Raw genomic sequence first — 24,468 nt, 5'->3', positions numbered from 1 at the left:
GGGTGGCATTTACATTTCCCAGAAGTATTATAGTATGTATTGAACTGACCTTAGTGGAATTTAATGGCTGGAGAATAACTATCTGGCTTTCTTAGTGTTTATATATATATATTGGAAATGATCACAGTTGATCGCATGATCAAGTGAATTCCCCTTGTGTCCACGGGGGAAATGAGACGCTGAGAAGTTTCTCGTCTCTCCTCCCCTGATGATGTGATCACTACACGAAAGTGCACTTGGGATCATGTCGTGTTTCATTTTCCCCTTGAATTAGAAAAAAAAAAGATGGAAATATATAAATATAAATACATTTTTGTAGATTTTTTGTCGCTTGGCTTGCAGACGCTCATTCACCACGCGACGGTGGGTGAGAGAGAGAGAGAGAGAGAGAGAGGGGGGGGGGTTGAGCACCACCCAGCAGGGTGGTCACGTGCTGGCAGACAGTTGTTGTCCATACTCGTTGGTATGATTAATTGCTGCCTCTGTGTGTGTGTGTGTGTGTGTGTGTGTGTGCGTGCTTCGTCAGGCTAAGACCTGTTATGTCGTCTTGCGATCTCAGAAGCAGCATGTTGCATGGTGATGCTTTGCTTGCTGTGGTGGTCGTGGTTGGGATGCGACCTTGTCGTGTGGTGGTCGTGGTTGGGATGCGACCTTGTCGTGTGGTGGTCGTAGGTGGGTTGCGACCTTGTCGTGTGGTGGTCGTGGTTGGGATGCGATCTTGTCGTGTGGTGGTCGTGGGTGGAGTGCGACCTTGTCGTTTGGTGGTCGTGGTTGGGGTGCGACGGTCGTGGTTGGTGGTCGTGGTTGGGATGTGACGGTCGTGTGGTGGTCGTAAGTGGGTTGCGACAGCCGTCGTGTCGTTGCGACGGCCGTCGTGTCGTTGCGACAGGCCGTCGTGTCGTTGCGACAGCCGTGTGTCGCAACATCCTTTACGGTGTCTTGAATGCAGCACGAGGCAGTCGTCCAAGGTAAGCGAGACAGGGAATGTGACGGTATGTGACGAGGTGACGCATCTTGCCAGCCGTCACACGCTGATTCGGTCTCCCCCCCCCCCCCTTCCTTCCCTAGGTGAGTGAATCAGTGATTCGGCTCGGGCTGATTAGTGATTCAGTGAATCTCGCCCCGCCCCCGCCCCCAAAAGACGCATGACCCTTCAGTACGACGGTGCGACTTTGGAAAACGGTGTGTGTGTGTGTGTGTGTGTGTGTGTGAGAGAGAGAGAGAGAGAGAGAGAGAGAGAGAGAGAGAGAGAGAGAGAGAGAGAGAGAGAGAGTCTGTAAAGAAAACGCGTGGTGGGTGGTTGGTTGGTTGGGGAAGAAGTGTGAATATATTGAACAGTGTTGGTGACGTCAGCCCTACTGTAGAAGTATGAGAGATTGATGATGTTCATGTTTGGTTGATGATGTTCATGTTTGATTGATGATGTTCATGGTTGATTGATGATGTTCATGGTTGATTGATGATGTTCATGTTTGATTGATGATGTTCATGTTTGATTGATGATGTTCATGTTTGATTGATGATGTTCATGTTTGATTAAGAAGTCTTTATCTCGCATTGATCATGCGTAGTGTCCCATAGTAGATGTTGATTCCATTTTGCGTCGCTGAACGTCGCTGCTGAATCGACTTGCAAATGTGAGGACGAGGTGCGCCAGATAGGCCGCCTTACTCACACTGACTCTGAAATGCAGGAGGGAGGGAGATAAGGAAGTATCAGAGCTGGAATAGGAATGGAAATAGACATCCACGTATACGCTCATTACAGCGAGGATGATCATTTGAGATGCCTTTAAAGGTGGGGGTATCGCACTGTGTGAATAATGTACTGAGAGGCGGATTTAGATAAAGAGTTACCAGCTTATCTTCGCCCTAATGGCCCAGGGCTGTCTAGCAGCTGATGAGGATTTGCTGAAATCGTGCTGGGTCAAAGGTAGGCACCAGGTGCAACGTGAATGGTGACCTCGCAGAAATGAAATGGGAATTAAGCATCGCGTCATGGGAAGAGAAGGATCAATACATGTAATGGTGAGAGGGTCTTTTTCTAATAGCGTTTTGTGCATATATTTAAGTCTCGCACAGCTGGGTTCTAATACCGAGAGGGCTGAGAAGAGGTGAGGGATGGGGAATGATAAAAACAGGGATACGAAGAGGTGAATGATGGGACATACAGAGAACAGGGAAAGATGTGAGTGATGGGGAAAAGCGGGAAACATGCCAACAAGGATGTGAGTGATGGGGGAAATGCGGGAAACATGCAAACAAGGACATGATTGATGGGAAATAAAAGATCAGAGTTGGGGGACGTGTCACCAGAGGCGAACGAGGCTACAAACAAGATCTTATATGCAAACACACTGTCTACCGACCTTCCCGGCCGCGCTGTGTGCCTCAGCCAAATACGAAAGAATTGGTCAGCCTTTGCTGATATGGGCACTTTGTACACACGTGTGGGGTGATGTAAAGCGTTTGGACATACGAGAGACAAGTTGAGGTATGTCTTGTGCATGGAAGCGGGGGGAGATGGGTTGTATTTTGTATATATATTATGTATATATATTATGTATATAAGGTTGGTAACCAGTAGTTTATGTATGGGCTGTATACCTTGAGTGCTTGTTTATCCCCGTACAGACTGTGTGTGTACAGTTCCTGTATGTGTCGGAAAGACAAGTGAAAATGCATACGGGAGGAAGGTATTTGCCTACAAGAACCCATATAGAGACAGTCCAAGCACTGTAGGGCTAAAAATGGTGTATAGAAATGAGTACAGAGTAATTCAAACAGCAGTGGACCACTGGAACATTTCGAGGCTATCTGTGACAGTGGAGGATACCAGAGACTCAGTGTATTGATCACACACACGTACACACATTATGTGGTTAGTAGATCATATATTGGTAGTATGTAGATGCAGGAGGCAGTTTATATTGGTGGGCTGAGAGACCATGTTTATCCGTTATACAGACTCGCAGTCATTATTGGCTGGGGTTGATACACACATGTATGATATACGAACTTAATTAAAGTGCTTTGCGAAGCAGATTATAGTGTGGCCTCAGAGGGAAAGGGAGTTGTAGAAGGGAGAGTGGATCAGGGAGGTCCAAGGGAGAGTCAGGTGTTCTAGTGGAATTAGACATTTATTATTGTTTATGTCTACTGTACAGATGAAGTGTGTTCTCCTAGGGCCGCCTTGCGCCAGAATGTTTCTAGTTAAACTTGCAAGGAGGATATTCCGCCGTGGAACCGGATATATGCGGTGTTAAAAGAGGTGATGAATGAATATTAATGACGGAGAGTTGAGAAAAAGATATTCTTTTTTTCAAAAGCTTGAGGAGATGAGAAAGAGAGGGGAAAATAGTCTAATGTGGCTAGTTTGATCCCATGAAGCTTTGGGATGGTTGTACGGGGCTTGAGCGTGGATGGGAAAGGGGTGAACGGTAATGGTTTGTTGTTGAAGGAGGGGATGGGAGGGAATGGGATGTGTTGACTGGTTGTGGGACATGAATAGTTAAGTGACGTGACAGCGTTCGTAAGTGGGGTATTAGATTAGGGGATGGGGGTCGGCCACTCAGCTTCGAGGAGTGTGCTAATGGGAAAGAATTTTAATGCGGTGAACAACCCGGATAGAATGGATGGTGCTAGTGAGGGCTGCCTCACTCGACCCTGTAGTGCCGGGGATTGGAAATTGATCCTGCAGTGCCGGGGGATAGGAATGAGGCTGAGAGGCGCCAAGACTCGATCCCCACAGGCTGCTGGCGTAGGGGTGTGTAGGGAGCTGAGGAGTTGAGGTGAGGAGTGGCGTGAGCGAAGGATAGAGGTGTAGGATGGCTGAGGACGTGCAGGACGATGGCATCACCAGGGAGTGCCATTGTAAAGGTGTGGATGATGAGGAAACATCTGGACGAGCCAATACCGTCTCCCAAGAGCATTGAATCTCGTATTAAAACGTCGTATTTATACTCAATTCTTTGCGTAGACGCTATTCGTTCAGTGAATGACATGTGGATTCCTATTTTTTGTTTACGATGGCTTTGTTGCTTTTGACGTTAATGAATATATATATATATATATATATATATATATATATATATATATATATATATATATATATATATATATATATATATATGAACAGAAACGGTAGGGCAATTGTGTGTGTGTGTGTGTGTGTGTGTGTGTGTGTGTGTGTGTGTGTGTGTGTGTGTGTGTGTGTGTGTGTGTAGTGGACGAGGCCATTGTTGGGAAAGGTTTGCACTTTACCTTACCATGAACACACGTTTTTCTGATGCTCTATTCGATGAAGAGAAAAAAAAAAAGAAAATGGGTGATGGTTTTATATATATATATATTTGTTTTTTGAGTCGGAGTGATTGGATAGTTAAAGACATCGATGCTCCTGGGGAGGAGATGGTTCAGTAATCAAGGTGTGAAATGGGCAGTAATTGGAGTTTGGTAGGTTGCATCGTGAACGGGAGATTCACATGAACAGATTGAGGTATACAAAAATGATGAAGGCATTTTATAGAGATAGTGACAACGCGTTGCACTGGTACTGAAACGGGGGCTAACTAGTTGAGGGAATTCGTGGGTGAAGGGAAGCTTGTTTGGTATGCAAATGACCCATTTGTGGAGAGGGGTCTGGTGTAGTTGCGTATATTGTGTGTGCTGGAGGTGGGGGGGAGGCACCGTGTGACGTAGGTAGTTAATGCTCTGCCAATTGGACCACAGCTCAACCACCCCATGTACTGGGCCAATAACAGACGAACGGGTTGTGATAAATGTGGAGTATAGTTCACACACACACACACACACACACACACACACGCGCGCGCGCTTGGCAGTTTGATGTAAAAATGTGTTATGCATTTTTCTCTTTTTTTTTCGTTTAAATTTTTCCTTGACATGGCTACCACACAACACTGTCATGAATGCGTCATATGAAGGGGGGTAGGGGGAGTAAGAGTTCGCTTTGTTGTGGTTGGAGAGAGAGAGAGAGAGAGAGAGAGAGAGAGAGAGAGAGAGAGAGAGAGAGAGAGAGAGAGAGAGAGTAATCCCATGTGTGTAGAACTCACTCCTCGTAATGTTTGCAGAGTAGGCCATTACGTACACGCTCAGGTGGGCCTCCGTGGTGTAGTGGTTAGCCTTCCTGACCATGATTTACGCACGGGCCCCGCCGCCCGGGTTCGCATCCTGGACCCGGCAGTTGGCCCACAGCCATCCTAGGTATTCATCCTCCGTTCGTGGGAAGTCGATGAATGGGTATCAGGCCTGAGACTGTGTATGAATGCACATATATATGGAAATATGTGTTACATATATACAAGGTGTGTGTGTGTGTGTGTGTGTCTGTGTGTGTGTGTGTTTTGCTATAGGTGGAAGCTGTTTATCGCTGGTGTTCGTTTTTCAGTACCCTTCCTCCCCCCGCCCCCCTCTCCCCACCCCCCCACCTCGTGCATGATTCGCGAGTGATTTGGAGATAAGCTGTTTACCCACAGCTCTTGTCAGGGGGAGGGGAGGTGTGGGGGGGGAGGGGGACAGCTTTGTCCGGGGGGTTGGAACGGGAGGGGAAAACGTGGGAGGGGGGGTGGATGTTAGCTGTCGGTTGGGGCGTGGGGAGGATAAGGCGTGGTGACATGGGAAGGGGGTGTTTGGTGCTGGTAGGGTGATTGTGATCTGCCAGGGTGGCTGTGTGTTGAACTCAACCAGGGGAAGGGAGGGGTAGTGTAGGCCTTGGTTGATAGGGAGACGGTGTCCTCTCACAGGGAGAATGTTTGGTGAGGACAGGCAGGGAGGAGATGCCCTTGCTTGGCAGGGAGATTTGCTGTCTTGCCAGGGAGAATGTTTTTTTGGTGATGTTGAGCAGGGAGGGGACGGCTTGTAGGTGAGGGAGACATGGTGATCGTACAGGGAGATTATTTGGTGTGGTCAGGGTAAGGGAGGGGTGCTTTGACCAATGCCAGAACTGCATTACTCCCCAGGCAGCCATCTTTACTCCCCAGGCAGCCATCTTTACTCCCCAGGCAGCCATCTTTACACCCCAGGCAGCCATCTTTACTCCCCAGGCAGCCATCTTTACTCCCCAGGCAGCCATCTTTACTCCCCAGGCAGCCATCTTTACTCCCCAGGCAGCCATCTTTACTCCCCAGGCAGCCATCTTTACTCCCCAGGCAGCCATCTTTACACCCCAGGCAGCCATCTTTACTCCCCAGGCAGCCATCTTTACACCCCAGGCAGCCATCTTTACTCCCCAGGCAGCCATCTTTACTCCCCAGGCAGCCATCTTTACACCCCAGGCAGCCATCTTTACTCCCCAGGCAGCCATCTTTACACCCCAGGCAGCCATCTTTACTCCCCAGGCAGCCATCTTTACTCCCCAGGCAGCCATCTTTACTCCCCAGGCAGCCATCTTTACTCCCCAGGGGCGCTATATGTAGTGGGGGTGTCTGCGAGGGTGGGGGATTTGAAAACTGTCGTGAAAGGAAATAGTGCAGGTGTTGCTACAGAGGGGCGAAAGGGAGATAAAGGGGAATGGATGATGAACGTAGAGAAATGGGAGATGGGTGGATGGTATGGGTGGGTGTTTGTGTGAGATGTTAACACGAGAGACGTGAGGGAGACAGCTGAAAGGATGGCTAAAGAGCTGACTCTTCTCTTAGAATATACGAGGAATATTTGAAATGGAAACAGATATGATGATATGCGAGGAGTTGCGTGGACCATGAAGAAATCATGGAATATATGATGTATGGGAAGATTTGTAAACCACGTAGTTACGTCATTGATATCACGTCATCTCTTGGAACAAGACCGCCTTAATTGAGCTGACCTTTGACCTCTTGGAGTACGAAGGTCTTGGGCATCGAACAAGGGCGAGCCCAGTTTAAGCGAGTGCATCCTTATCATGTATTATACTGAAGGATCACAACCCATGAAATTAGCTCTGTTGTAAATATAGGTTGTTACATGTTATAACAACATTTTGTTCTAGCTCCCATCCACAAGTCGTTAGAGGTCGTAACCACAAGTGGTTCAAGGTCTTTACGTGTCTTTAGGGTACCATAACGACTTGTCGTTAGAGACGTCAAGTACGACTGAAGTACTTGTCGAGTACGACGTGAAGTACGACGTACATGGTCGTAAGGAGACGGTGGTGGTGCAAGAAAGCTCTTGGTGCGTCGTAGATCTTACGACACATTGCCCTACACGGTGTTTCCCCTCCTGTACTACATCTCTCCTATATTGATGCTCCCTTGAGGCAACAACTCCCACAAAATTATTGCAAAAAATTATTGAAAGATGTCAGAGCAGGTCCACCAGCGTACGCGTTCACCAGGGCCAAAAAAAAAAAAAAAAAAAAAGAATGTTCTGCAATGTAGTTGTCCATGGAGCAGTTTTTTCTCCATCTCCCTCCAAAGTCTTCTAAATGACCTCTTGAGAAATATGTTTCTGTCTTGATGCGATATTGATGTTTTTTCCGTGTTTTTCTACACACACACACACACACACACACACACACACACACACCCCGATGGTTACTGTAAATTTCATAAACTATTATTATTATTATTATTATTATTATTATTATTAGTAGTAGTAGTAGTAGTAGTAGTATCATACTGTTATTATTAAACTCTTCTTCTTGTGTGATATCACAGAAGGATAGCATTAGTAGCGCTCATCAAATAAGAAATGCGGTGAGCGCTACGTGCTAGCCCTGCGTGAGTTCTTTACCAAACTCTCTGGAGTTCGGTAGCCTCTCTCTCTCTCTCTCTCTCTCTCTCTCTCTCTCTCTCTCTCTCTCTCTCTCTCTCTCTCTCTCTCTCTCTGCCTTTTTCCCATTCTTTTCTTATTTCCCCTCATCTGTCCTCTTATATTTATCCCCCAACATTTATATATTATATATTTTACAGTATAGTAACAGTTGGAGCGCTGATTTACCTAATTTACCTATTTTATGTAAGCGCTGATTTAACTATTTTATTATTATTATCATTATTATTATTATTATTATTATTATTATTATTATTATTATTATCATTATTATTATTATTATTATCATTATTATTATTATTATTATTATTATTATTATTATTATTATTATTACTGTAAATGGATCGATTTTCCTTCGTTCGCCTGAGACGAGGTTCATGTTTTGCAGTTGGACGCCATCCTGGGAGAGCTGGGCTCGCCTGGGGACAGCGAGGTGCACGACAGCCAGCTCCTGGACAGATCACTGGACGACGACCGACTCAACTACGTCGAGGCGGATGACCTGTTCGACGAAGAGGAGGAGGATATTGACATCTCGGATGATCAGATGTACCGGGGACACAGGGTGAGTGGTGGATGATGGATGGATGGATGAGGGGTGGATGATTGATGGATGTGGTGGATGAATGATGGATGAGGGGTGGATGATTAATGGATGAACGATTGATGAGTGATGGATGAGGAATGGATGAGTGGTGGATGATTCATGGATGAATGATGAGTGGTGGATGATTGATGGACGGATGAGGGGTGGATGATTGATGGATGAGGGTGGATGATTGATGGATGAATGATGGATGAGGGGTGGATGATTGATGGATGAATGATTGTTGAGTGGTGGATGATTCATGGATGAGGGGTGGATGATGATGAATGATTAATGAGTGATGGATGAGGGGTGGATGAGGGCGATGGTGGTGTGTGACGGTGGTGGATGAGTGATGAGTGTGTGTGGTGCTCGAACTCATCCAGGTGTGGATGAAAGGAGGCGAAGTATGTCTAGTGGTGAATGAGAGGCGGTGAGTGGTGGATGAAAATGGTGGAGTACGTTTAGCAGTGGATGAGAAGAGGGTGAATGTTTTGGTAAAGTGGTGGATGGATATGGAGTGTCCAGTGGTGGATGAAAAGCCTTGGATGACGGATGGTATATGGCTGATATGGAGCTTGGTGGGTGAGAAGAATTGTTAAGACATGATTGGTGGGTGAGTGGAGGGTTGTTGACCACCATGCACTATGTTTCCATCTCTCGTAGTCGAGCACACGTGTTGTTCAGCCTCTAATGGCATCAGATGAGTTCAAATTGGCCAATTGAACAGCCTCTCTCTTTCCTCCATGTGTTGAAAACAGTTGAAAATCCTTCAACTTCAGTCGAAGTAGGAAATGGTTCCTGAAACCAGAGAGGTTATCAAGCCAGAGAAATCATTCCTGTTAGGGCTTCTGCCAGGGAAGGGCCATAAGGGGTCACTGCCAAGGGTGAGAACAGTGCCAAAGGGAGAGTAGTGTGCCAGCTGGGGGGCGGGTCAAAGACCAGACCCGTGTGGAGTGGGTTGTTGGAGGACAAGCGTCAGGACAGAGCACTGATGTAAGGGGGTCAGTATGAGGGAAAATATGACCTCGAGAAATGGTTGTAATGGGTTGAAGTCCCACTGGCATGAGGGCCGAGTGTGGGGCATGGTTAAGGGGCACCAGTGGTTAGAGGAACCATGCCAAGAAAGCGGTGCCAGACCAGTGCCATATAACGTAGGGTCGTGGCACTCAAATAAGGGTGAGCCAGTGTGAGTTTTTTCCTTTTAGCAAAAGTAGTGTTTGGAGGCGCTGTGTGTATCAACGCTGTTGTTTTCATATTGATTTTCTCTCGTGTGTGAAGTGACGATTATAGTTCGACCTAGAGAGGGGGTTAAAAAGCACAATTAGAAGTCATTAACAACGAGTGAAAAATGGTAATTAAAGGTCATTGTTCCTCGTTGCGCATTCATGTGGTCACTAATGGAAATTGTACATAGTTTTTGAAAAGGACAAACAAGGGTCTTTGTGCTCAAATACGTACGATCATTTTTATCTAAAAATGATATTGGAATGGGTTCAACTGGCTTGATGTTCTTTGCATTTATTTTAGATATTTTATGACGTCTCGCTCCAAAGGACTCCATCATTCCCCTGCTCCTGCGTGGAGTGCAGCCTCGAAATTGCAGGGGACCTATAGAAAGGGATCCTGGGGTTTGGCAGTACAAATAATGATAACGATAATTGTGATCAAAATCCACAGAAAAGAAATTACATTAATCATAATGAGATGACGATCTTCCAGTGTATTTCAGATGGGAAGATTTAATTAAGATTATCAGATGAAAATCCTTTGGCTTGTGTCTTGATGCTGGGGACATCTTGGACAATATGTGAGAAGATTATGTACTCCACAGGAAACCAGAATTGTATTTGCTGGAGGACAGGAATAATATCTTTCAGTCATAGTTTATTTAGAGAGAGACGGGATGGTATTGTATTACATGGGCCAGCCAGGTAACAGAAGACCTGATGGTCTATGACGAGGTTATATGCCGGAGGACAGTAATAGTATCTGTGATGAATGAAGAATGTGAATGAACCGAATGTTCATTACGTGTGATTTTTATATCCCCATTGACTAGAAGAGTGAAGAATGAACACAAGGAATGTGTGTGTGTGTGTGTGTGTGTGTGTGTGTGTGTGGTGAGGGCTGGCCAGATTGGGGTGTGGTTTTCCCCTCTCTGGATGAAAAGTGTGTGTCAATATTGGGTCTGGACACCCTGCCTGAGAATGGTCCCCCCCCCCCCCCATGTTTATATTGGAGTGCCTCCAAATATATAAGATAAGGAGACGAGAGTTATTAGAGCCACAACCCTGTTTTTTTTTTTTTATATACATTATTGACGTATTGTGTATATATATATATTTTTTTGTTGTTGTTGGCTGTAATGCTTATAACAGATGGTACAGTAGTACAGTTCTATTTAAGGGGAAAATTCTTTTAGATTAGCCATTGAAAAAGGTGACCCTCTCTCTCTCTCTCTCTCTCTCTCTCTCTCTCTCTCTCTCTCTCTCTCTCTCTCTCTCTCTCTCTCTCTCTCTCTCTAGATAGTAAGAAAGATAAAGTGAGTTGATGAAAGTCACAGTGAGATTAATTGAAAGATGCAATGAGATATTTTTATCATCACTCCGATGATAAAGATACATTGAGACAGTAGAGAAATACAAGGAGATTCGATGAAACAAAAAAAGATTAGATGAGGAGCTTAGATGATCAATACAACTTGATTCGTAAATACTAGAAAATAGATAATGAGACCGACGAGAAACACAATATACTCGACAGAAGTTACTGTAGTTTATCCATACATGAGTTTATTTATTGTACGTCTCAGTAAAGACTCTGGGACATTAAGTAGTAAATCATAGAAAACGAGAAGCCAGGTACAGGCGATGATGCTAGGGGTAATACGATTAAGTCTCACAAAGACGCTCAACATAGTGTTCCCGGGGCACAGACTAGGGGTTTGGATCTTAATTATCCAGCGAGAGGCGGTAGGATTGGTTTATTGTGATTTGGAGGGATTTTAGTCGATGGAAATCCGGATTTAGTGGGATTTGGGAGGATTCTTGTCCCATTACGGGAACAGAGTAGCGGTGTGTGTTATAGGTGACAACAAGGGTGTTGTAGTGACAACAAGGGTGTTGTAGTGACAACAAGGGTGTTGTGGGTGACAACAAGGGTGTTGTGGGTGACAACAAGGGTGTTGTGGGTGACAACAAGGGTGTTGTGGGTGACAACAAGGGTGTTGTGGGTGACAACAAGGGTGTTGTAGGTGACAACAAGGGTGTTGTAGTGACAACAAGGGTGTTGTAGTGACAACAAGGGTGTTGTAGGTGACAACAAGGGTGTTGTAGTGACAACAAGGGTGTTGTAGTGACAACAAGAGTGTTGTAGGATTATCTCTGGGAAAGATTGTTGTGTGTCGAGTGAAGATAGCTCACTTTTTTATCCTTTTAGAGATAGCTCGCTCGTAGAGATAACTCACTGGTTTATTGTGGTAGAGATAGCTCTAATGTTTGCAGCGTTGCTCTTCGTGTTCGTCAGCTATCTTCCTTGTCAAACTGAAGATAAGTAATTAGGTTATTGTACTAATATATGAATTAATTGTTTGTCTAAATACAGAGGCTTCATTGATTCATTCAACTTAGTCAAGATAGTAAAAATATCTTTGATTTATCAAAGTAATAATGCCTTGAGCTCGCAATTTCATCCAAGTAAAGATAGCTCAGTAGTTTATCTAAGTAAAGTTAGTTCACTGACAGCTCCAGGTAAAGAGAACTCTAGTAATATATCCAAGTAGAGATAGAACACTCCAAGTATAGATAGCTCCTTGCTTTATCCACCTGGATATAGCTAACTGGTTTACTTGAAAAGATAAGTTACTAATTTATCAAAGATAAGATAGGTTAAGTATTCATTGATAGACGCAATGCATTAACAGCACTTACGTGTCCAGAGAATAGAAAATTGAGATTAATAGGTGTCGACATTTCATTTGTCCAGAACCAAAACAAACTCATTCGTGTTATTATTTTCTTTATATTTCCTTTATTTAACACTGATTCGAGTTTTGGATAGTATTTAGTAATAGTGAATTTTCATATTGATTACAGAAGCCGAGGTATCCGTATTTTTTCCCCGGAGTAGATACTTATATTGTATATAGTTGATAGTAAATAGAATACACGTGTTATCCCTACAATTGTAAGTCGCGCGTTCCTTCCCGTTTTCTAGAGACATTCTTTTTGGAGAGAGAAAACGGTATTTTAGCCGCCAGGTTTTGTGAGCTAGTGTGGTAGTATTTGTTTTTGTATTTATGGTTAGATATTCGTTCCTGTGTCGTATTTTGCTGTATTAACGGATTGTGAGTTTTTGCATAATGGGAGATTATGTAAATCATTGGCATATTCTAGTATATTAGATGACTGAAGGTGGTTATGATTGTTACTTATGTCTTCGTCAAGCGTTTGGATTTCTAAGGGAAACTCTGTTGTCTTTTGTTGGTGGTTAGGTAGAGGGATTCGCTTGGGGGATAGGGAGGTGTTATAGAGAGAGAGAGAGAGAGAGAGAGAGAGAGAGAGAGAGAGAGAGAGAGAGAGAGAGAGAGAGAGAGAGAGAGAGAGAGAATTACTTTCAAGTCGTTACGACGAAATATATTTGCTTAGGAAGACAGGGCAGACGTGTGTGGGGGTCAGAAACCCGTGTGTGTGTGTGTGTGTGTGTGTGTGTGTGTGTATGAGCCAGGAAGTAAAGATATCTAACTGGGGCAAAGGAATGAAACTTGAGAGGCACTGATGCCACAGCGCTGTCAGTTAAGAAAAAGGTATCTATTTGACGAGTGTCTATTGTAGCGCGTTAACAGGTGTCTGGTTTATGTCTGTTGGATAGCTGTCTGTTCAACGGGCGGGCGATCGTTTTTCTCACGTACCCGTTACAGAGACGCCATTACAACAGGTGAATGAGGGGAAGAGGGGGGAGTCTACGCCATTCCTCCGTTGTTCTTCCCCCCCCCCCCCTTTCCTTTACGTCATCCCCACCGTGTCAATAAGAACAGACATCAAAGACAAGTGGTTAATACCCGCGTCCTGCGTCGACGCGTTAAACACAAGACATCTTGGAAAATAAAGGCACGATAACACAGGACGAGAACATCCGTGGCCTAGTGTTCTTCTGAGATAACGCATTAGTTAATGGATGTGTTCTTTTTTAACATCGTCTTGAAGGGTAAAGATCCGCTTGTGTCTGACTGTCACTTATAAAGTCTTAAAAGTGGCTCTTCTGTCGTTGCTCCCACTTAGAAAATTGTCCAGGCGTAGAATTGGTTTCATATTTAGTTTTTAGTTTTATTTTTTTAAGCATCTGAGCGTAAACTATGCAATAGGAAATGATCTTTGTTAAATAATCTTGTGATCTCTGGGGTGTTCGAACGGGTAAAGATTCTCTCTGCTTTAAAATACCTGTTTGGAAAGATAAAGTTGCGGTTTTATATGTGACTTTATCATTATATTCTCTTGGGAGCTGACTGGAAGGTTGTTAAAGTTGTGGTGTTCTAAGATGAGGGCTTGTTTTGGGATTGTATTAGGGGTTGTATGTGTTGTGTTGGATGTCTTAGTGTGGTTTAAGGAGGGGTTAGAAGCTGAGAATTGGTTGAATTTTGAATCGAGAGGACTTAGAGGGTTGTGGAGGAGTTTGTGGGGTCATGGTTGTGGAGGAGGTTACGGTGATGGAAGACTGATGGCTCTGTGGTGTGGTGATGGAATGATGAGGTTGTGGTGATGGAAGTCCCATGAATTGTAGACTGTGAAGATGAAGATCAACGGTTGTTGTGAAGTTAGCATGGATGATGGGAAAGGACCGTGTGAGGATAGATCGCTCCATGGTTGTGGCTTGTGGGTTGTTGAAAGGATAGTGTGGGTATAGAGAGTGTGATAGCATCTTTTACATTGCGTAAGTGTGGACAACTTCGTATGTTTGCTTGGTGAAGTTGTGTATCGTATTATGTGTTGGTGTTGCTATTTTCCCTCACTTTTTTTTTCATACCAGTTGCGTGACTGAGTGGGCGTCTGATGTAGCCTTCTGTTCGTCTGTCTGTCATTTATGTATCACTTTTAAGTCCATTGTTGTCACACGGATGTCAGCTGTGATGTGTTTTGGTGTAGCGATGGTGACCTCTGCCGTCCTGGATGGTGTAAGTTTGTAGGTCGGAAGGGGTCATAGGTCAGCGTCAAGGGAGATCACACTCAGGGATAAGGTAGAGGGAGGGAGGGGGGGGGGGGGAAGAAAGGGTCACCGTCATTGGTTTATTTCTGTGATTATTTACATGAATTAATGAATGATTAATGAATGATTCGATTGATTCTGAACTGATTATTTTTTTTTTGTTCTTGTATTTACTCGTGTATCGCCCTCTTGTCAGTTTGACTCTCTCTCTCTCTCTCTCTCTCTCTCTCTCTCTCTCTCTCTCTCTCTCTCTCTCTCTCTCTCTCTCTCTCTCTCTCTCTCTCTCTCATCATGTTAGAAGTGAGTGTACATGCTGCCTCAGCTACTCTACCCCCCCCCCCCCCTACAATATAAGCTTGTCTTGTAGCTGTTAGTGATCCGAAAAGGAAGTGACTAACGCAAACCTAACCGCCCTCCGTTTTCTAACCACCCCCTCCCTCCCTCCCTCCATCTCCCCTGGCGCAGCACTCCGGGTCGATCCTCTCCAGCGGCTCGGAGATCCCCCCTCTGCCGCTCTCCTCCCCCCCGCACACCCCAGCGTTCCCGACCGATGAAGAGGAGGAGATCACGGAGTATGACAATGAGGTGAGTACCTTCCTTGACTCACTAGGGGGAGGGGGGTCTCGTCTTCCCCCCCCTCCCCCCACCGTGAGATGAGTACGCCCGTTTGCCTCACGCGTCTGTTTGATTTACTAGGGGGGGGGGGGCGCGATCTTTTTCCCCCCCACTCCCTCGCTCCCCCCTCATTAAACTTCTCAGATTGTGGTGGTGGTTTTGGCCAGGCTGGGAGTCCCCCCCCCCTTGGGCAGGGGGGGACAACCTGTCGGGACCATAGGCCTCCTTCCCCCGAAGTGGGCGGCCCCGTCGGGATCATAGCCCCCCCTCCCCTCCCCCGAAGTGGGCGGCCCCATAAGGACCATAGCCCCCCAGAAGTGGGCGGCCCCGTCGGGACCATAGCGCCCGAAGTGGGCGGCCCCGTCGGGACCATACCCCCCGAAGTGGGCGGCCCCATAAGGACCATAGCCCCCCAGAAGTGGGCGGCCCCGTCGGGACCTTAGCCCCCCGAAGTGGGCGGCCCCGTCGGGACCATACCGCCCGAAGTGGGCGGCTTGTAGCAGGTGCGCGTGACACGGTGGGCACGATCCTGGGTATCTGGGATTCATGGACGACTTTAAGAGCCTTGGTAAATATGGCTTGTGGATGCCTTGTAGACCTGTGGATTTGACCTTGTGGACGACTGACCTGCAACCGTGCTGTGTTTGACCTGTGGATGACCTGTAGCCGTCCTGTATTTGAACTGAGGGTCACCCTTAGCTCTGCTGTATATGACCTGTGGAGGACCTGTAGTCCTGGTGTATACATGACCTGTGTGGATGACTTGTACCTGTGGTGTATATGACCTGTGGGTTCATGTGTAGTCCAGCTGTATAAGGTCTAACAGGATGATATGTGACTTGGGTATATATAAGTCTTCTTCTGTCTCTCTCTTCGCGATTACGTTACCACAGAGGCAAGATACAGAAGTGATGCAAGATGGAGAGTGAGGCAAGAATTGTGATGATGCAAGACAGAGAGGGAGGCAAGAATTATGATGATGTAAGATAGAGAGTGAGGCAAGAATTGTAATGATGTAAGATAGAGGAATATGAAAGACACATCATTGAGACAAGACCCAATTGGAATACAGGACAAACTACCACTTACATCTTTAACTACTTTGATTAGCTAACTATCACAGACGCTTAGTTTTTGTGGCCCACCACCGCCTAACTAACGCTAAATGATCTTGCCTTTTAAAATACGCCTTTGACGTCTTTATCTCAATATGGGAACCATTCAATGACATCTGAATTACAGGACATGACAGATGGATACCAGTATGACGGATGGAACCGATTTACTTCCTTGATAGCATTGCATTTGTCCGTCCCAAATAGCTTTGTATAGGAGGTGGGGTGGTCTGACACTGGCTGGACCCCCATCTCATGAACACTATACTGTCATGCAACTTTTAAAACATTTCGTATGCGTATGGCTGCGTCTAGGTGGTGTGGGCGTCTGCATGGCATTGTGACATTTCATGACGACAGAACAGACTGACGACTTGAGATCGAAGAATCCCTGATGTTATTTCTTCTATTAAAAGGGTTAGATCCTTCACAAAAAAAAGGAGTAGTGCTGTAGTGGAAACCCCTCCAGAGTCTTCGTAATGGTAAGGTATAAATTCTCGTTTGGTTCTAGATGTTTAAGGATAATCATCACAGTTTATATTTCAGGAAATCTCACAGAAAATGAATTTTCGAAAGCGAGGATTTGCAATATTTATATATATATATACACACGCACACACATATATATATATATATATCTTTAAAAGAATTTAACTAACACTGATAAAGGCTTATTGCATCAGTTTAAAGAATTCTTCAGTTCTGCATCGAGTTTTGAAGACTCATTTTTGATATACGAGCTTATAAATGTAAATACGATCAATATATATATATATTTTTTTTTTGAAGGTAGATGAAATAGTTCTGTTTTTTCCTGTACATATTAAGTAATACGTCGAGACCTGTACATAATGCACTAGAATCACAATTTGATATTTTGTTTAGATTTATGTTTGTTAGTGATAGATGAAAGTCTATCACCTGTGTGTTCTACAATAGATTATGCACCACGTATCTGCATGGAATGCTATGTAGTTATAACCCCCCCCCCCTCCCCCCCACTTCCTCACGGAATGTAGAAATGTACAGAAACAAAAGGCGGGAATAGATTTCTTGTTTACTCTGTTGTGTTGGTTGGAATAAACGGTGTATTCTCAGATGAACAAGAGGTTTATTCCTCGGTGGGTGGGGGGGGGGAAGAACCCCTTTAGATATTGTCCCCCTCCCCTTTATACTATTATATATTGATGTGGTTAATCATTGTTCCCTGTTTTTTTTTTTTCTCGATGTAATTGTGAAAGGATGTTGATCTTTTATGTCCACTGACGGAGGAGACGCGTCCTGAGACCGCTGTAGAGTTAGTGGAGGGAAGGTATTTCTGTCCCGAGATGCTGTGTGACGCAGGGTGAGCAAGATTTGTGATAATGTAACGTACAGGGTCATGTAAGATAGGGGTGAGGCTAGAGATAAGGTGATGTAAGATAGGATAAAGCTAGAGATAAGGTGGTGTAAGATAGGATAAAGCAAGAGATAAGGTAGGGTAAGATAGGATAAAGCAAGAGATAAGATGGTGTAAGATAGGGTGAGGTAAGAGATAAGGTAATGTAAGATAGGATAAAGCAAGAGATAAGATGATGCAAGATCAGATTAAAGCAAGAGATGAGGCAATGTAAGATACAGGGTCAGGCAGTGAATGATGGTAATACAAGATACAGAGTGAGGCAAGGTACAGTGTGGGGTGGAGCGGGGGGAATTTACTTCGAGCCCTGCCACTGTACAATTCCTTTTCACCACTTGAGAGAAAGCAAGACAACAAGTTGCTTGACGTAAGTCATCATAATGTGACTTGAATTTAAGTTTGAAAAATTATGGAGACTGAATTTCAGTGGGAAACTTTTATGTACTTACATCCGTTACAGTTACGGTCTTGTCTGTATTTATAGACGGATAAATAGCAACTTTTAAGGTTATGTTAATTATTTACACACCCAGTAATTAACTAATTTATTGACACCCATTGATATATCCATAAACCCACAATACCCCTCTTCCCGATCACAATATTCTTTTTTTTAGATATTTTACTTGACCCATCTTCCATTTTCTGTTCCGCGTATACATGGAATGCTGCTATATTTCGCTAAATTCGTTGACGTATTGCGGGATGTTAAGTATTGCTCCGTATTCGTTGTGGGTCCAGATGTGGTTTTAGGGGTCATGACCTCGCTTGTATGTGTGTGTGTGTGTGTGTATGTGTGTGTGTGTGTGTGTGTGTGTGTATGTGTGTGTGTGCGTGGGAGAGCTGGTGCGGGAAAACGTGTCGTAACGGAAGGATGCTCAAGTCTTGAGCCTCATTGTGTCCATATTATAAGACGCCATCGAGTGAGCCACGAACTCACCGACACAGCAGTATTCCCCTCGACACTCCTCCGCCTCCTGCTGCTCCTCCTCCACCTGCTGCTGCTCCTCCTCCACCTCCTCCTCCTCCTCCTCCTCCTCCTCCTCCTCCTCCTCCTCCTCCTCCTCCTCCTCCGCTTGCTCCTCCTCCTCCGCCTGCTGCTCCTCCTCCGCCTGCTGTTTCTCCTCCGCCTCTTCCTCCTCCGCCTCTTCCTCCTTCTCCTCCTCCTCCTCCTCCTCCTCTCCTCCTCCTCCTCCTTCTCCTCCTCCTCCTCCTCCTCCTCCTCCTCCTCCTCCTCCTCCTCCTCCGCTTGCTCCTCCTCCTCCGCCTGCTGCTCCTCCTCCGCCTGCTGTTTCTCCTCCGCCTCTTCCTCCTCCGCCTCTTCCTCCTTCTCCTCCTCCTCCTCCTCCTCCTCTCCTCCTCCTCCTTCTCCTCCTCCTCCTCCTCCTCCTCCTCCTCCTCCTCCTTAGGACAGTGTGTGCCATCGTCTTTATCGCCCGGTTATCACGTCCAGGGGCAGAGGAATCGTGGAGGCAGTGAGGAATATGATATTCCCTTGGTTATACCCTCTGGTAGAGGGATTATACTGGGTTATACCCTCTGGTAGAGGGATTATACTGGGTTATACCCTCTGGTAGAGGGATTATACTGGGTTATACCCTCTGGTAGAGGGTATATACTGGGTTATACCCTCTGGTAGAGGGATTATACTGGGTTATACCCTCTGGTAGAGGGGTTATACTGGGTTATATTGCTTGCTTGTGCCACTACAAGGTTGATTATATGACCGGACTTGTGTGAGTTATATGTGGAGGAGGAGGGAGTGTATGCGTGGCTGAGCGGTGTGCTACAAGCAATTCAAGGTAATGTTATGACATATATATATATATATATATATATATATATATATATATATATATATATATATATATATATATATATATATATGTTTACCAAAAGGGGGTGACTGTATTGTTGACTGGTTGGTAAGGTTATTTAATGTATGTATGACTCATGGTGAGGTGCCTGAGGATTGGCGGAATGCGTGCATAGTGCCATTGTACAAAGGCAAAGGGGATAAGAGTGAGTGCTCAAATTACAGAGGTATAAGTTTGTTGAGTATTCCTGGTAAATTATATGGGAGGGTATTGATCGAGAGGGTGAAGGCATGTACAGAGCATCAGATTGGGGAAGAGCAGTGCGGTTTCAGAAGTGGTAGTAGAGGATGTGTGGATCAGGTGTTTGCTTTGAAGAATGTATGTGAGAAATACTTAGAAAAGCAAATGGATTTGTATGTAGCATTTATGGATCTGGAGAAGGCATATGATAGAGTTGATAGAGATGCTCTGTGGAAGGTATTAAGAATATATGGTGTGGGAGGCAAGTTGTTAGAAGCAGTGAAAAGTTTTTATCGAGGATGTAAGGCATGTGTACGTGTAGGAAGAGAGGAAAGTGATTGGTTCTCAGTGAATGTAGGTTTGCGGCAGGGGTGTGTGATGTCTCCATGGTTGTTTAATTTGTTTATGGATGGGGTTGTAAGGGAGGTAAATGCAAGAGTCCTGGAAAGAGGGGCAAGTATGAAGTCTGTTGGGGATGAGAGAGCTTGGGAAGTGAGTCAGTTGTTGTTCGCTGATGATACAGCGCTGGTGGCTGATTCATGTGAGAAACTGCAGAAGCTGGTGACTGAGTTTGGTAAAGTGTGTGGAAGAAGAAAGTTGAGAGTAAATGTGAATAAGAGCAAGGTTATTAGGTACAGTAGGGGTGAGGGTCAAGTCAATTGGGAGGTGAGTTTGAATGGAGAAAAACTGGAGGAAGTGAAGTGTTTTAGATATCTGGGAGTGGATCTGTCAGCGGATGGAACCATGGAAGCGGAAGTGGATCATAGGGTGGGGGAGGGGGCGAAAATTTTGGGAGCCTTGAAAAATGTGTGGAAGTCGAGAACATTATCTCGGAAAGCGAAAATGGGTATGTTTGAGGGAATAGTGGTTCCAACAATGTTGTATGGTTGCGAGGCGTGGGCTATGGATAGAGATGTGCGCAGGAGGATGGATGTGCTGGAAATGAGATGTTTGAGGACAATGTGTGGTGTGAGGTGGTTTGATCGAGTAAGTAACGTAAGGGTAAGAGAGATGTGTGGAAATAAAAAGAGCGTGGTTGAGAGAGCAGAAGAGGGTGTTTTGAAATGGTTTGGGCACATGGAGAGAATGAGTGAGGAGAGATTGACCAAGAGGATATATGTGTCGGAGGTGGAGGGAACGAGGAGAAGAGGGAGACCAAATTGGAGGTGGAAAGATGGAGTGAAAAAGATTTTGTGTGATCGGGGCCTGAACATGCAGGAGGGTGAAAGGAGGGCAAGGAATAGAGTGAATTGGAGTCATGTGGTATACAGGGGTTGACGTGCTGTCAGTGGATTGAATCAAGGCATGTGAAGCGTCTGGGGTACACCATGGAAAGCTGTGTAGGTATGTATATTTGCGTGTGTGGACGTGTGTATGTACATGTGTATGGGGGGGGGGGGGTTGGGCCATTTCTTTCGTCTGTTTCCTTGCGCTACCTCGCAAACGCGGGAGACAGCGACAAAGTATAAAAAAAAAAAAAAAAAAAAAAAAAAAATGTTTACCAAATGGCGTCCTAGCTTCGTTTCTTCGATGTATATCAACTTACTTATATTTCTCTCTTGTGTCTCCCCTGATGATGTGATTATTACACGAAAGTGCACTTGGGAACTTATCGTGTTTCATTTTCCCCGTGGACTCATAGGTATATATATATATATATATATATATATATATATATATATATATATATATATATATATATATATATATGTATGTATATATATATATATATATATATATATATATATATATATATATATATATATATATATATATATATTATATATATATATATATATATATATATATATATATATATATATATATATATATATATATATATATATATAGCTATCGTAAGTCACTAGGTAGCATACTAATGTGATTCATATGTGATATACATATTTATGTGCTCAGTATGATGTAAGTTGTCGTAGTTCATTTCTATAGTTTGAGGATCATTTTTTTTTAATCTGTTTATGGAAATTGTTGCGAGAAGTGGTGGATGCAAGTTTGGGGTAATGAACTTCATCTCGTCACAAGGGAATGAAGGGAGTCTGAATGAATGAATATGTTAAGAGAGAGAAAATGAAGGAAATTCTCTCTCTCTCTCTCTCTCTCTCTCTCTCTCTCTCTCTCTCTCTCTCTCTCTCTCTCTCTCTCTCTCTCTCTCTCTTTCTCTCTGCGGCACCGGACCCCCCAAACCTCTTACTTATTAAGGAAAAATCTTCCTTTTTAATCTTTTCCCCAAATCAGGAACCTCTCTGGTGTTAGCTAGCCACATCTCTCTCTCTCTCTCTCTCTCTCTCTCTCTCTCTCTCTACATCTTCCCCCTCTATTAGGGGTTGATCAGGGGTATAGTAAAGATCTTTATAGGATCGAGTCAAGGGGGGTAAAGGGGGGGGAGGTAGGAAGGAGTGAGCGATATGGGGGGGAAACGTCTCGTCCCGCGTTGGCAAACCTGCATCAGCAGACACCCCCCAAGGAATCGAGAGAGAGAGAGAGAGAGAGAGAGAGAGAGAGAGAGAGAGAGAGAGAGAGAGAGTTTTCCAGTGACTGGATTATCTTGTTGTTGTGTTGTGTTGTGTTGTGGTTGCGAAGTCTCGACGTAAGCTTCCAAGCGTCCATGTATCGTAGGATGGGAGGAGAGACTGGAGAAGGAGCCTTGTCGCGTGTTAATGTTAACATTGATGTTAATATTAGACAGTTGAGATACGAGTTTATTGAGGATGTACGAAGGAATTAGGATCTTGTAAGCAAGTTTCATCACATGTTTCTGGCCTTGAATAGACAAATAATAGGACTTTTAATAACATTTTGGCGAGTAATGAGACGTATGAGGAAATAAATAGGAGAGAATAAGTGAGAGAGGTAAAGAAGAGTTGTGGAAGGAAAGTAAAATGATCTTCATTAACGCCCCATTGGCACTGAAATGTTGGCAACCCCAGAGGAGAATTTCGTCGATCTTAAAGTGTCATATTTACGTAGTTTGTTATGGCTACGCACGAAAGAAGATGGGTCGAGGAAGGAGAAATAAAAGGGGGGGGGGGGGGGCCTGGCCTCATGTTGCCATTGGAATAATCAAAAGACAGAAGAACAGAACCCATACTCCATATCAATTGCTATTTCCAATTTTTTTTTTCTTTTTTTTTTTTTTCTTAATGTAGCTCAGATGGCGCGACGCAAATCCCTTTACCAACGGCACAGTTTCCCTGCCCCCGCTCTAGCATATATATATTTCCCCCTCCCCCCCCTCCCGTCTGTAATGTGGACAATAATAACTTCTCTAATTTTGAGTCGTTATCTCGTGATTTCCTCTTTGTTAGCACACCCCGTGGGGGGGGGGGAGGGGGGAGAATTGTCCCTCTCTAATGGGGGAGAGAGAGAGAGAGAGAGAGAGAGAGAGAGAGAGAGAGAGAGAGAGAGAGAGAGAGAGAGAGAGTGGTGCTAATAGGGTCTCGTCTGTGACGTGTCGGCAGCTGTCGTGCCCGTCCCCCCCATTAATGGGGCTCCCCCCCTCCCCCTCCCCCCCAACATGCGGCAGTAAAGACACTGAACTCAGAAGTTCAGATTTTTTTCTTTCTTTTCAGAAACTCAGAAACTTTTTTCTTTTTTCTTTTTTTTTCGTTGGCTTGTGTCAGTTTTCTGAAAGGTCTCATTGCGTACCGCTGTGGAGCTGGGAGCTACGGAGGGAAAACGGACTGCGGAGGTTGATTGAGAGAGAGAGAGAGAGAGAGAGAGAGAGAGAGAGAGAGAGAGAGAGAGAGAGAGAGAGAGAGAGAGAATTGAGTTGGGTTGATAAGTAATTTAGGAGAATGGTAAGTGGTGTGTGTGTGTGTGTGTGTGTGTGTGTGTGTGTGTGTGTGTGTGTGTGTGTGCCTATGTATTTGAGAGACGATGAATTACAACACTGTCTACAATCTCTCTTTCCACCAATACTGTTTCTTCCTGGACTGTTGTATTCACAACCCTGCATCCTGACTCATGCCAACACATGTAAAATTATATTATAAACTCCTCTCTCTCTCTCTCTCTCTCTCTCTCTCTCTCTCTCTCTCTCTCTCTCTCTCTCTCTCTCTCTCGTCTCCTAATATAGACTTTAATGTAATTTTTCACGTCGTGACATCGGGGTAATAGAATTGTAATCCAAAAGTAATTTATTTTTTATATTTATTTTGAAGTATATGAAACATACGAGCGTTGGTACAGTTTTTTGTATATACGTTTTTGTGAATAACATATAATCTTCATTAATGATTTTGTTATTCAGTTATATTGAGGGTTGTAGTGAAGATGGGTTTTCGGTATGATATTCGAATCTTGTGAATATTAAGATGCCGCGTCTGAAGATTAGAATATGTGGGTCATATAGATCATGAGGTTGTGCTTCGGTTTTTAAAGTTAGACGTAGAGATAAATGAAATAGTTCGAGAGGGGTTGGAGGTGATTATCCCCGGGCGTTACCCAGCGGGGTTCGAACCCCTTGCGCGGCGATTATCACCGGGGCGTTACCCAGCGGGGTTCGAACCCCTTGCGCGGCGATTATCACCGGGGCGTTACCCAGCGGGGTTCGAACCCCTTGCGCGGCGATTATCCCCGGGGCGTTACCCAGCGGGGTTCGAACCCCTTGTGCGGCGGTTATCATCGGGGCGTTACCGAGCGGGGTTCGAACCCCTTGCGTGCACGACCCCACGACCTCCTCTCTGGTTAATGGTTAGTC

At 44.8% G+C, this 24,468-nt stretch overlaps 1 protein-coding gene across 1 annotated transcript in view; it reads left to right on the top strand.

Annotated features, from left to right (window-relative positions):
• LOC139757455 (multiple PDZ domain protein-like) overlaps positions 1-24,468 on the top strand; it is a 963,136-nt gene that overhangs the window by 511,372 nt on the left and 427,296 nt on the right. The window contains exons 19-21 of the mRNA XM_071677982.1: positions 8,161-8,337; positions 15,028-15,147; positions 24,150-24,412. Of these exons, the coding sequence (XP_071534083.1) occupies positions 8,161-8,337; positions 15,028-15,147; positions 24,150-24,412 (560 nt within the window). The remainder of the gene's footprint in view (positions 1-8,160; positions 8,338-15,027; positions 15,148-24,149; positions 24,413-24,468) is intronic.

The sequence above is a fragment of the Panulirus ornatus genome, chromosome 26, assembly GCF_036320965.1.
Source record: "Panulirus ornatus isolate Po-2019 chromosome 26, ASM3632096v1, whole genome shotgun sequence".
Lineage (NCBI taxonomy): Eukaryota > Metazoa > Arthropoda > Malacostraca > Decapoda > Palinuridae > Panulirus > Panulirus ornatus.
This window is presented reverse-complemented; position numbering and strand designations above follow the sequence as displayed.